Here is a 13,430-nt window from a genome sequence, read left to right on the forward strand (position 1 = left end):
CAACACATATGTTTGTTGATTCACTGGTTCCTAGATCAGAGCCATTATCTAGAATATGCTATGATTTTCTAGAGATGGATTAGGCTTGTTTCCTTCTCACCACCACTAACTTGCAAGTATTTTGCCTTCCTTTTTTCGTGTGTATGTATGTGTGTGTGTGTGTTCCTGTCTCCCTCACCAGAAGATAAGCTCCATGAAGGCATAAAAAATGTCTTTCTAGTTTATGGTGTATCCCCAGAGCTCAGCCTTGTATCTCATATTTAGCAACAGATGAATAAATGAATGAAGTCTTTTAGCTTACTAGTTATATAATCCTGGACAAGCCATTTAACATTAATGAATTTGTAGATAACATTCAAAATAAAATTATATACAAGTCAAAAAAGTTAACTCAGTGGTGAAAAAGTTGTTAAATTTTAAGTTTATCTCAAACAGCCATCTCCAAATAAAGAATCACAAGGATTAATACTCACTGAGAGAAAAACTGTTTATACTCAGTGAACAGAAAAAAGACTAGTTCCTTCTGGGTTATTCTGAGCACCATCCCACTCTTCCAGACGTCAAGGATAATGAAATAGACAAGTTTCCTGCTCTCAAGTTTACATTCTAGTTGGGGTGGTGTGTGTGGGGGGGTTGCAGATAAGATGTCAGATCTTATCTGCAGATGTCAGATGGAACATTATGCAGAGATCAAAACAGACTGATGAGAATGACTTGGGGCTTATTCTAGACTGGATGTCAGGGACAGTCCCTCTGGACAGGACAGGTGACATTTAAGTTGAAATATGAATGGTAAGAAACAGCCAACCATGAGAAAATATAAGCAATGGCAACTACTAATGCCAAAGCCCTAAAGTGTGGGGCTGAAACATACTGGATCCAGCAGAGCATGTTGGAAATGAGGAGGGAGGGATAGGTGGGAATCAGAATATGAAGGGTTCTATAGGTTAGAGAAAGGAGTTTTGATTTTATTCTTAGGTAGAAGAAAGCCTGAGGGGATTTTAAACAGCAGAATGACATAATCCAGTCCACATTTTGAAAAGATCTGGCTGCTTATGTGACAAATGGATTAAAGGAACGGTAAGAGGACTTCGCTGGTAGTACAGTGGTTAAGAATCTGCCTGCCAATGCAGGGGACACGGGTTCAAGCCCTGGTCCGGGAAGATCCCACATGCCGCAGAGCAACTAAGCCCATGCACCACAACTACTGAGCCTGCTCTCTAGAGCCCGTGAGCCACAACTCCTGAGCCCGTGAGCCACAACTACTGAAGCCCGTGCACCGAGAGCCAGTGCTCCGCAACAAGAGGAGCCACCACAATGAGAAGCCCGTGCGCAGCAACGAAGACCCAACACAGCCAAAAATAAATAAAAATTTTTAAAAATAACAATAATTTTAAAAAGTAGGATCAGGAGTGAAAGCAAGGAAATTAGTTTGAAGGTCAAGTTGCAGTGATATGGAGTTGACTACAGTGGTAGCAGTAAAAATGGAGATAAGTCAATGGATTGAGGATGTGTTCAGAGATACAGGGTTGATTTTGTTTGGGGCTTTTTTTTCTTTCCTTTTTTGCTTTTTGGTTTTGTTTTTTATGCATGGAAGACTGCAGTCAGTGCTCACTCTTACAGCTCTCAAAGTTTAACTGCTCCACCAACAACCATCACCACATACACACAAAGAAAAGATACCATAAAATGGTGAAAGATTAGAGAAGAGCCGTGAAATAAAATTATACTTAAAAAAGAAGTGTTGGGGGCTTCCCTGGTGGCGCAGCTGTTGGGAGTCCGCCTGCCGATGCAGTGAGAGGCCCGCGTATTGCAAAAAAAAAAAAAGTGTTAAAATATTATGTAGGGTAGAGCATTGTGCTGTGATGGCTCTACTTCTAAAACAGACTAAAACTATAAATGCCAAGGGGAAGAAATTTTTTTTTTTTTTTTTTTTTTTTTTTGCAGTATGCTGACCTCTTACCGTTGTGGCCTCTCCCGTTGCAGAGCACAGGCTCCGGACGCGCAGGCTCAGCGGCCATGGCTCACGGGCCCAGCCACTCCGCGGCATGTGGGATCCTCCCGGACCGGGGCACGAACCCGCGTCCCCTGCATCGGCAGGCGGACTCTCAACCGCTGCGCCACCAGGGAAGCCCAGAAATTTTAAAAAATCCAACTCCAAAAAAACACTGGCTATCCATACAAAGGAAAACAAAACATTTTTACTCTTTTCTACCCTCTGATGACAACACATTACCATACAAAGTTTGTCATTTTTGAAGCCCTGCGTAGGATGGCCATTTATCATTCCCTTTAGAAAATCTACTAACACAAGATGTAACTAAAATTGGATTAAAAAAAAAACCATAAAACCAAGAAGTGTGTCCTCGTACCTCTTGAAAATTAATCTAATCCTGATAATATATTCATGAGGAGATAAAATACTTATATTTTCTTTACAACCCCAAAGAATCACCTATAGTGCTATTGCACCTGCGTAATCTAGTCTTGATTCCACAGTAACAGATGCGTGAACAAGTATTGTTCTGCCTGTTTTTCCTTGCTTGCTCGCTTTGTGTGTGTGTGGGTGCTGACATCTAAAACCTGTCCTGCTAAGTTTTATGTCCTTTCACGAACTGTTACGTCTTCAAAATATGACGGCAACCAAAAATGTCTTCTGTTCCTTGTTTCTTTCTTCGTTTTAAGAGCAGGCGCCTCAAACTAGGGAAAATATTACCTGACTTGGAAATCCACCCCCACCCCGCATATTTCAATCAACCACCTCAAATCCTTTTTGAAAAGGTGTAAAATATCAATAAAGATACACTTGAGCGCCCTGTACTACTCACCCCTCTACGTTTTGTCCGTGGGCAGGTTCCCCTTCTCTCAGACATCGTCCTTCCTGCCTCCAGTTGGCCTCCGCGGGGGCTGCTCCGGGCGAATTCACCACACCTTGTCCCCAGTGGCGTTGGATTCAGCCGGCTCTGTCCAGCGCTGGACATACCAGGCAGCTACCCGAAGCCGGGACCCGGGTCCTAACGCGCACGGGGGAGAGAGCAGCTGTCCAGATTTCTAACGTGCCTTGGCATTCTCTCTAAATGTTTAATCTCGAGATCTTCTAATTTTTTTTTTTTTTTTTTTTTTTGAGATCTTCTAATTTTTGATATCATCCCTAAGAACAGCTGTTTCCAGTCGGGAAGTGTGCGAAGGAAATCAACACCAGTGACCCCCTCCAGACGGAAAGGTCTGCCACCCCCTGGGTCACCAGGTCTCCGAGATGCGGGGCTGGAGTGGAATCTGTGAAAAATTTGAATTCAGAAACTAGCCCGAAGACCTTGTTCCAGAACATTCCTGGCCTTAGGAGCCATCTAGTGAGAGACATGGGGGACAAGGTGCAGCTGGAGCCATCCAGAGGCCTTCTCCTCCATTACGCCTGGGGCACTCTTAGTGAGGCCGAGGCCATTCGCAGCCTCCTCAAAGGGAAGCCGCAGATGCCCTTCTACCACCTTGGAGCCTGCCCTGTTGGGAGTCCTGAGCCTCTTTTCCGTGTGTTTTCATCGGGTACAGAGGACGAGGCTGGCTTCCAGAAGAATTCCTTCCGAGCGGGCCCTTCCCCCTTCCTCTTGCAGCCCTATCGCCTTCCCGCAGCCTCCAAGTCCCTCGAGACTTAGCCTCCCGCCCAAAGCGCTCGTCCTGTGATTGGCTCTTTGAGGAGCCTCGGCCAATAGGGATAACGTATTCGGGCAGACGTAGGCCCGCGAGCTGGGGGAGGAGGAAAGACGTCGGGGCCGCGACGTGCGGTGAGCGGAAAGGTGGCGCGAGGTGTGTGGCACCGGCCGCGTGGCCTCAGGCTTTCGCTGTCACCACTTCCCAGTGCATAAGGATCCCCGAGCCTGAGGCAGGACGAGGGCACCGGGGAGTGGCTGCAAAGCCCGTGCGGCCGGAGGTGACGGTGTTGGGTGAGCCTTGAATTAGGGCCTCCAGGATCCCCACGCTCCATTCCCAGAAACCTTTGCGCCTAGAGCTCTCTCTTCAAAGGAGTTGGGCCGAGGCGCCCAGCTTTGCAGGGCCTTCCCAGAAGCCCTGCTTTCCCCCGCCAACCCCGATTCCCTTGGTTCTGGATGGGGAGAACCCTCAGGACGTTGTGCAGCTTTGCTAAACCCCAACCCCACCCCCAGCCCCGTCCCGCGCGAGCCTGGACCTTGGGAGGAAGCAAGGCAGGCCGGACCGAGGACCCAAGCACGGAGAGGACAGCAGGAGCATCTCCTGCCGCAGAGCTCTTCCAGGTTGGGTCTGGAGACAAGGCCCAGTGCTGGTGGATTGGGAAGCTTCCCCAGGGCCTACCTCTGGGCCCTTGCAACAGCTGCCATCCTCCATATCCCCATCTATCTGGCTGGGATGGAACTGAGCCTACAGTTTCTTAATTTACCTTTCCACTCTTTTCTTTCCTGATAGTTTGACGTGAACTGTTTGGAGCTTCTGTGCCACCTGACAGAAAACTGCGTGCCAGGGAAGGAGCACCAGCTGTGCAGTGAGTGTGGGGATCTCAGTGCAAAAAGCTGGAGACGTAGTGAACCTGAAGTCAGAATACCCAGCTTGTGTTGGGAGGGGTAGAACGCTTAATTATCCTTCCTTTATTGTTAGCCAGAGAACTGACCAGATTGACAAACCTAAAGGCCAGATTCTTTGCCCATTTCCAGGTGGAATCAAGCTCACTTCGGTCAAGAACATCTGAACCCACGGTGGCAATATTCTTACTGCTGTGAGAGACCTTCCCACCAAGTCCAGCAGCTTCTTTTCTTTACTGTGCACCCTCTGCTGGTTAGCGTGGTAGAGTGAGCTCAGAGAAAAGAAGGTGTGTACGACTTCCTAGAGGTCATTTAATACGCCATAGTGTTTTGTTAAAATGTCTTAAATTGGGGAAGTATATACCCAGGAAACTCAGAAATGTGGTGCTCAGGAAGAATATGAGTAGTGAGCACCATAGGAGTTGAGTTTCTGGCAATGTGAATGAGGAAGGTTTAAGGATAATAACAACTCCACTTTTGGAGTGCTAGTTTCGTGCCAGACACTCACAGTACTAAGCAATTTGGTAAAATTGACTCATTAAATCTCTAAAACAGCCTTACAAGGTAAGTACAGGACTGTTATAATTCCCATTTCCTAGATGAGAAAAGTAAGACTCAGAGAAGTTAGGTCATTTGCCTGAAATTATACAGCTAAGCTAATAAATAACAGAGCTGAGATTCAAATCTAGGCTGTTTCTGAGCTCCCACCTGTAACCACTAGGATGTTCTTTCTTAAGATACACTTGGCACAATTCCTGGGCTTATGGTTCCTCAACTCATGCTTTTGTCTCCCACTTTCAAAATTTCCCTGTCATTTCAAAGACAAAAAAAAAAAATTAGGTATAATTGTGCTTCTGAAAGGTATTATTTCACCCACAGGAATCTGATCCATGAAAACCTAGGTTTGTTAAGAGACCAACATGTCCTCTCCTGCCAGTCCCAAAATCCTATACAGGAATCCCCGGTTCCTCCGGCTAGCTTTTCTGCAGCTTCATCACCAGCAACAGAGTGGTGTGTTCTGTGATGTCCTTCTGCAGGCAGAAGGTAAGAGACTAGTAGGGACTCAATTGAAAACTCACCATAGACTAAGATAAAATGACTTCAGGGCCAAGCAGTGAAGGACAAAACCAGGAAAGTGTGTAATTATTGCCTTTGAGTGCTGTAAGCTATTTGGTAAAGAGCTGTTTCTAGGACAGGTACATTTTTCCATGAGTGAAAGTGAGATTATGCCCCTTCTCTTAAAAAATGAAACTAATTATAAAGTTTTGTAAGCACAGAAATTCGGTAAAACATGGATACACCGTAGTGGGATGGTTGTGAACGTTGAGTTAACATACGTAAAGCACTTAGAACAGTACTTTTAATGTACTAAGCACAATGTAAGTATTAGATACTTACTTATACTTAAATGATATTACATATTTTCCTTTTTTCTTGTCTTCAAATTGATGGCTTTTATTGTTTTGTTGTTAAACCTAAAAACATATAGCTTATTTCCACCCCTTCCCTTTACACTTGAAATGTTAAATCAGCTTGGGGTAGAGCCTGGTATAGTGTAAAAGGCCTAAGACTAGGAGTCCGAGTTTAAGTCCTAGTTTTGTTACTAACAGTAACAAATGAGCAAGTAACTTCACCTCTTTCCAGTTCACTTTCTTCATTTATCAAAAAGGATTATGACAGCCAACATTGTGTAACACTCTAGTTTGCAGAGCACATATAGCACAGTTTAGTGTCTCATTTGATTCTTACAACAGCCTTGTGAGATGTGGAATGTTACATGGTTCCAGCAGTACAGATGAGTGAATTGAGGCCTAGAGAGTTAAGTGACTTGTCTATTGGTTCTCTTAGGAAGTGCAGAGTTGGGATGCATTCCTTACTTCAAAATAAACATAAAAAGTATCAACTGCCCGGTGTATGCTAATGTACTTTACTAGCATGGCATATAGTATATATGAAGATAAGTCCATCCTCGTACGGAAACCATGTAAAGGGGAGACGTTCAAATAACCAGTGCCTCCAGATAACTGGGCAGTATAATAACATTGGGGTGAGTATAAGCTGATACAGGAGCACAAAAGAGGAGCATCCTTCACAGACTTGAGTAGGTTGGGGGATGGGTGTTAGGGACAATTTCTTGGAGGAAATAACCCCATAGGGGACTTCCCCGGTGGCGCAGTGGTTAAGAATCTGCCTGCCAATATAGGGGACACGGGTTCGAGCCCTGGTCCGGGAAGATCCCACATGCCACGGAGCAACTAAGCCCGTGCGCCACAACTACTGAGCCTGTGCTCTAGAGCCCGCAAGCCACAACTGCTGAGCCTGTGTGCCACAACTACTGAAGCCCGTACACCTAGAGCCCATGCTTCACAAGGGAAGCCACCGCAATGAGAAGCCTGCGCACCGCAACGAAGAGTAGCCCCGGCTCACCACAACTAGAGAAAAGCCCACGCGCAGCAACGAAGACCCAATGCAGCCAAAAAATAAATTAAAAAAAAAAAAAAAAGTGTTAAAAATAAATAAATAAATAACCCCATAGGTGAGTTGTGAAGGACACATAGAAGTAGGAGGAAATGGGTAAGATTTTCCCGGGCAGAGAAAACAGCAGGTACAGAGATGTACACATGTGACCAGGGATTTGCAAGTGGTTCATTATGGCTAGAGCACAGACTATGAGTGTATTGATCAGAGGTGTGGCTAGAAAGATCAGCAGGTCTGAAGTGTTATACCAAGGAAGTTGGTCTTATCCTCAGCACACTGAGAAATGTATTTAAAGGTTTCAAGAAGGTCCTAACTGCTTTAGAAACAGCACTGGGGCTGCAATGAGAAGAATTATTAGATTGTTATTGAGCCCAGATAGGAGGCTATTTTGGAATCCAGGAGAGAGGGAATGGTGGCCTGAACTAAGGCACTGAGAATAGAAAGAAATATATAGTTTATGAGCTATTCAAGAGAATTTACAATACTTGCTGCAGTTAAGAGCATAGACTGTAGCCCTGGGTTCAAATCTTGTCCCTGCTCCTTAACTGTAATTGTGGGCATGTTACTTCACTATGCCACAGTTTACTCATCTGTAATGACAGCTACCCCACAAGGTTGCAGTGAAGATTGAATTAATGCTGATAAAATCCTTAGACGCCTGGCACATAATAAGGACTCAAGAAGTATTAGCTTTTTTAAAAAACTTAATATTTGACTAGATGCAGTGGGTAAGAGAAAAGAATCAAATATGACTTCTGGTTTTCAGGCCTGGGCAATTGGATGAATGTGCTATCTTATTTTGAAGCAAAAATTGGGAAGTTTTGGTGTGGGGAATGATGAGTTCACTTTCTAGAAAGGTTGCATTGGAGGTACTTGTGGGACCTCCATGTAGTCATGCAGGCTACGGCATGCTTAATATCTCAGAAAAGATACCTGGGCAGATGTAGAATCTGGGAGTCATCAGCAAGCCTTTGGTAACTGAAGCCATTGGAGAGATGGAAATTGCCCATGAAATGCCCATAAAATGAGAAGGTTGTTCAGGACGGTGGATACCAGGCAGCGAAGAGAGCTCAGGAGAGAACTGAGCCCTGATCGTCCATATCCAGAGCTCATGATCTGTTAGACCACAAGCAGCTTCTACAGAAAGTTTTAAACTCTTGTGTGAGTCAAAAACATTTACTCAGCAAGTATTTGATCCCCTACTTAGTGTCAAGCACTGGCTATATACTTCAGTGAGCAAGACAGACAAGGTCTCTGTCCTCACAGAGCTTACAGTTTAGTGAAGGAGATGGACACTTACAGCGCAGATAGCTGAATGCTGTGATAGCTGCAGAGCACCTAACCCAGATAGGGTAGGGCGGGGGAAGGCTTCTGAAAGCCTAAAATAGGTAAAAACTGAGTTAACTAGGTAATGGCAGAATGTTCCAGGGAGGCAGAAGAACTAAATTTATCCTTCAACTAATGTGGAGGGAAACTGAGAGAAGAGGCAGCACATTTAGGTAGTAATGTCTGTGCTTAACCCGTGAACATGCCAGTCAGCATGAGACAGATAAAAAGTGTTTGGGTTTCCCTCCAGGTGAGGCAGTCCCAGCCCATTGCTGCATCCTTTCGGCCTGCAGCCCCTTCTTCACAGAGCGCTTGGAGCGGGAGAGGCCAGCTCAGGGTCGGAAGGTGGTGCTCGAGCTGGGGGGCCTGAAGATCAGGACACTTAGGAAGCTGGTGGACTTCCTGTATACCTCAGAGATGGAAGTATCTCGAGAAGAAGCCCAGGATGTGCTTTCTGCTGCCCGGCAGCTCCGTGTATCTGAGCTAGAATCCCTCCATCTAGAGGGTGGGAAGTTGGTGAAGGCCCCTCAGGGTCGAAGACTGAACAGGGAGTGCCTACAACCTCCAGGTGCTGCTCCCATCTCTGCCAGGGTGGTGGCATCCATCTGCCGCCCGCGAACTCCACTGCCTGTTACCCAGACTCCCTGTCCTCTTGGGGCAGTGAGATTGAAGTCCTCGGGGAAGGAGGAGGGGCCCCAGGAGAACAACCGACAGAATACAGAGAACCTGTCGGGCACGCTTCTGCTCAAGAGGAAGGCCAGAGCCTGCCCAACTCCACAAGAAAAAGGCTCTTCACCATCAAGCCACAGTCAGGGACCTAAAGAGAACAAAAGTTACCCTGCCCTTGGTCCTACAGCACTTTCCCCACCCAGCTTGTACCCCTCTGTGGACGAGCGACTGTTGCCCAGGAAGATCAGGCTGAGCCGCTCAAAGCTGTCTCCTGATGTCTGTACGTCCAAGCCTGCCGGCCTTTTAAGTGGACCCAGCTCAGTACCCCCAGCCCCTGGCCGGCGTCTCTGGCGGCAGAAGAGTATAAAGAAAGAAGCACCAGAGGACAAGCAGAAAACAGGGCGAACTAGTCCTCTACAGAGCACCCCAAGCCAGTCTGGTCTTGGAAAGTCGGGTGGGAACAGGAAGCAGAGCCCTGAGGTCAGGGCACCTAACTCAGACCCCGCAGAGGGGCAGGTCGGCAGAGTGAAGCTTCGCAAGATCGTCAACGGGACCTGCTGGGAGGTAGTTCAAGAGCCTCCCCTCAAAAACTCTCCAGATAGCCCTCAGATCCCAGAACCTGAAGACTCAGAAGAGCCTCCAGGGACTCGGCCGTCCTCAGGTAACGAGCAGGAAGTGACGTCTGCTAGAATAGAGCTGTGTGACGACTCCCCCATGCACTCTAGGCTACAAGACATCCTGCTCTCTGCTAGCCACTCCCCGGACAACCCAGTGGTGAAGTCCGGGTTTGGGTCCAGTCCAGAGCTGACAGGGCAGGAACCGGGACTGGATATTGACTGCAGAGAGCCCTATGCATTTGACACAGCCCTGCTCGGGCAGCCGTGCGAGGCTGAGGAGTACCGAATCACCAGTGCTGCCGCCACCAGTGAGCTGGAGGAAATCCTGGACTTCATGCTCTGTGGCTCAGACATCGAGCCACCCATAGGGTCTCTGGAGAGTCCCCGGGCTGAGGGCTGCAGGACCCCTAGTTATCACCTGACAGAAACAGAAAAGAACTGGATTGAAGGGGAAGAATGGTGTTTGCCAGACGTGGAGCTCTGGCCCAGGGAAATCACAGGATTGGAAAAGGAACCTGCTGGTGAGAACAAAGGGCCAACTGAGCCTTTTAGCCCCCTTGTCATGGCCTCTGAGGTGAGTGAAGGGGAGGTGCTTTCAATGGGAGGCTCTTGGACTCCAGACCTGGAAATTCCCAGCTCCCAGCCACTGGATGGTCAGAGAGACAAACTTTTCCACATCAACTCCCTTGACCCTCCCCAAAGGTCCTATGGGGACCTCTTACCTCCCTGTTCAAACTGGGTGGAGACTGGGCTGGAAGTGTCCCTAACTCCGGATGAAGTATTATACCCTGCTCCAGAGGCAAGCAAGGAGGGATTTAGCAACTCTGAGTTGTTGGATCCACTTCCTGCTAGCCCTGAAGAGGAAGAGATTGATGTGGTGGACTCGATGTCAGAGGGGATTGTGCCCATAAGTATTCCCTCCGTATGGCCCGACCCTTCCTCAGAGTCAGAAACAGAGGTGGACATACTAACGTAATGGAGTGGGGAGGGCAGGTTAGAGGGACTGGGAGGGTGGGAAATGTTGGCTAACAGAAGGTACACGGGCGGGCTGGCACATGCCCTGTCCTCCTAGCACAAGAGGCAGATATACCCCCAGCTCTCCTTCCCTCCCCAGGCTTTTGGAGGCAGACAAAAATCGTTCCATGAGTAGAAAATTATGAACTTGAACCATCTTACCTCTTTATAATCTATTTTGCAGTTAGTGACAAGTGAAACAATAAACTGTGTGTCACAACTCTAAGTGGGTCATAGGTAACAGCCAACAGCCAAAGCCAGGTCTCCCAGGTCAAGAGGCAACTCAGGAAGAGCTGAGAAAGACCAGCCCTCTGTGGTGGGGGTTCTGTGGGAGAGAAAATGTTCCAGAAGGAGGTGTGAAGCAATGCTGGGATGGAACACTAAGTGGGTGGGAGTGACAGGATATTGTCTAGTACCTAATGTGCGTGGCTTAGTCACTGCCAGTATGGTTAGTCTAGCCAGAACCTCCACAGGGGCCAGGAAGATGTACTTGCATCACCTCTTCGGAGAAGTGAGTTGAAAAAGATACAGCTGCTTTTTTAAAAAGAAATTATTTAGTTTTTCCCCATGGTTTTTACAAGTATTTCACATGCTCTAACAGGGACCACAGGAGTTCCAGGTTAATTGGTGACCTTAGGTTATGAAAAACACAAGGGGGACCAATCCCATAAGGCTGGCTTAGGGCATCCCTTACCATAAGATTAAGTTTTACTTCATTACTCATAGATTAGATCAAACTCAAATACTTTAATTTTTATTAAACCAATCCAAGAACTTTTCAGTGCCTTACTAGAGGATTGCCTCACAACTGAACCGCCGTTTCTGGAGAAGAAACCACAGCTTCAGGCACATGACTGAAGTTTGGCCATGTCCCGTCATAAATGCTCCAACATCACCAGGGACAGAGGCTGTGAAAATGAGAGTGGGAAAAAAGTTAGAGAAGGGCTCCAGGCAATCATATGGCCAGCCCTCCTCCCTTGAACCCACAAACCCAGGAGAGCTCAAGGACTGCATCCTCCCCCGACATCTCCCTCAGCCTATCAAGTGCCTGACAACATGCCAAAGCACTCTGTGAAGCACTAGGGATAAAGACAAGGTCAAATCCTGTGACCAGGAGTGAGAGGACTACAATGCAGGGTTATTACGTGGGTGGTAACAGAAACAACACACCAGTAACAAAAAAGACAAGAGGACAGGAGTAGGCATACCTGAAGTTACACAAAGATTTGATCAGGAAAGGGGAGAATCATAACCCTTACCAATAAATACGGGAATCCCCAATAAATAAGTGGGATTTACAGGAAAATGAGTTTTTTTAAACAAATATATAAAACTGGTCTACACCCCAAGGGCAACAATTAACTGCATCCTCTAAGGACACAATGTGCATTTTTGTAATCATTTACATTACCATCGGTATTCCACGACTTAGCTCAAAGACAATGAAATGAAACATGGAGTTAGCAAAGGGCACACTGGATAGAAATCATTTTTTGCGGACTTCAGTTTTTCCCACCAGTAAGGGGAAGAGGTATTCCCACTAGAGGAAATCCTGAGAGCAGAAAAGAGTTATGAAAATGTAGGTCCTGCGTGAAATAAGGGGTTTAACAGTAAGTGCTGCTCCGCCAATAGCCACACCAAGATCAGTCCACTCTCCCCCATTTCCCATTTCAAACCTCAGCGTGGGGACTTCTGCCCAAACCTCCCTACGAAAGGTACTTCTTCAGCTCCTTCACCACCTCTTGAGGTTCAGGGAACTTGAGTTTACGTGGGGGCCCCTTCTTAATCCCAGTCCAGAGCTCCGCACCTGGGAAAAGTCCACGTGAAGCGAAATTACTTTGCAATCCACCAGCAAGTCCCCGAAATCATCAGGTGGCGGCGGTTTGAGACCAGCGCTTCCTCGCCTCGGATCCATGCCCCGCAACGCCCCGCCCCGGGCCCTCACTCACTGCTGCCGTCGGGTCGCAGCAGTGTCACCTCGAAGCTGCCCCTCCGGGGCTTAGTAGGGTTCACCTTCACTGGAAGCTCCGGGGCCTCCAGGCGCAGCGCCTGGCTCAGGGCCGCGGCGTTGCGCCCGTAGACGCGTCAGCTCATGCTAAGGAGAGATGGGGGAGGTCAGAGACTGGGACCCTTGGTCTGCGGCGCCCTTGCCCGCCCCCCATTACTCCCCAGACCCCCTCACCAATGCTCGATAACGACGCTCGCCTCCTCCACTTCCTTCTGGCTGCTAGCCGGCTTCTCCCGCTTCTCGGCCGCTGCGGCCAGCGCCGCCTCGGCCTTCCGCTTCCTCCCGCGGGAAGCCATGGCGCCTGGAGCCCGGCTGGGAACCGAGCCGACCTGGGGCGGGAATAGGGTGGAGACGCGGCCACCGAGGAGAGGCCAGCCAACCTCCAAGATCCAAACCGCAACCCACTCTGCTCTCCAAACAAAACCTCTTAAACTGCAGAAAGCGTGGCGGTGGGCGCCCACGTGGCCTGGGGGCGGAGCCTTCGGGCAGAGCCACTCCGCACGTAGAGACGGGGGAGGTAGGCTCCAGACCGAACCACCAGTGCTTGGGGGGGGGGCGGGCAGCTCTGACAACGAGCCTGGCTTCACACAGGCTTTTCTGTAACCGCGCGACCAGCTAAATGGTGTGCATCACGATCCCTACCCAAAACCTCCTTCCGGGGACCCGCGGACCAATCCCAAACCAAGACAACTTAACTCTAGGGTTAAGGAATCTAAACCTTCGCCAGCTCTTCGCAATCCTGGGGACCGATGTACAGCATTTCGTGAAACT

General features: G+C 48.2%; 2 protein-coding genes across 3 annotated transcripts; one reads left to right on the forward strand and one right to left on the reverse strand.

Annotated features, from left to right (window-relative positions):
* The first annotated feature begins 3,131 nt into the window (after positions 1 to 3,131).
* On the forward strand, positions 3,132 to 11,356 carry BTBD18 (BTB domain containing 18). The gene is made up of 3 exons (XM_027114651.1): positions 3,132 to 4,834; positions 5,427 to 5,591; positions 8,602 to 11,356. Exons 2-3 carry the CDS (start codon positions 5,468 to 5,470, stop codon positions 10,611 to 10,613), a joined length of 2,136 nt encoding a protein of 711 aa, XP_026970452.1. The 5' UTR covers positions 3,132 to 4,834; positions 5,427 to 5,467; the 3' UTR covers positions 10,614 to 11,356.
* Positions 11,357 to 11,382: 26 nt separating this feature from the next.
* Positions 11,383 to 13,141, reverse strand: SELENOH (selenoprotein H). Of its 2 annotated transcripts, XM_027114659.1 has the most exons (4): positions 12,834 to 13,141; positions 12,601 to 12,746; positions 12,328 to 12,458; positions 11,383 to 11,559 (listed from the first exon to the last, which is right to left on the reverse strand). In XM_027114659.1, exons 1-3 carry the CDS (start codon positions 12,953 to 12,955, stop codon positions 12,358 to 12,360), a joined length of 369 nt encoding a protein of 122 aa, XP_026970460.1. In that variant the 5' UTR covers positions 12,956 to 13,141; the 3' UTR covers positions 11,383 to 11,559; positions 12,328 to 12,357. The 2 variants fall into 2 exon arrangements, with proteins under 2 accessions (XP_026970460.1, XP_026970458.1); XM_027114657.1 differs by lacking the exon at positions 12,328 to 12,458 and having other exon boundaries at positions 12,834 to 13,109.
* Positions 13,142 to 13,430: the final 289 nt, after the last annotated feature.

This window comes from Aethalodelphis obliquidens, unplaced genomic scaffold (genome assembly GCF_003676395.1).
Source record: "Aethalodelphis obliquidens isolate GAN/ISIS:26980383/991018 unplaced genomic scaffold, ASM367639v1 scaffold14, whole genome shotgun sequence".
Taxonomy (NCBI): domain Eukaryota; kingdom Metazoa; phylum Chordata; class Mammalia; order Artiodactyla; family Delphinidae; genus Aethalodelphis; species Aethalodelphis obliquidens.

Coding starts and splice junctions, on each gene's coding strand:
- BTBD18 (XM_027114651.1), top strand. CDS start 5,468: ATGTCCTCTCCTGCCAGTCCCAAAATCCTATACAGGAATCCCCGGTTC. Junction 5,592..8,601: donor TGTCCTTCTGCAGGCAGAAG/GTAAGAGACTAG, acceptor GTTTCCCTCCAG/GTGAGGCAGTCCCAGCCCAT.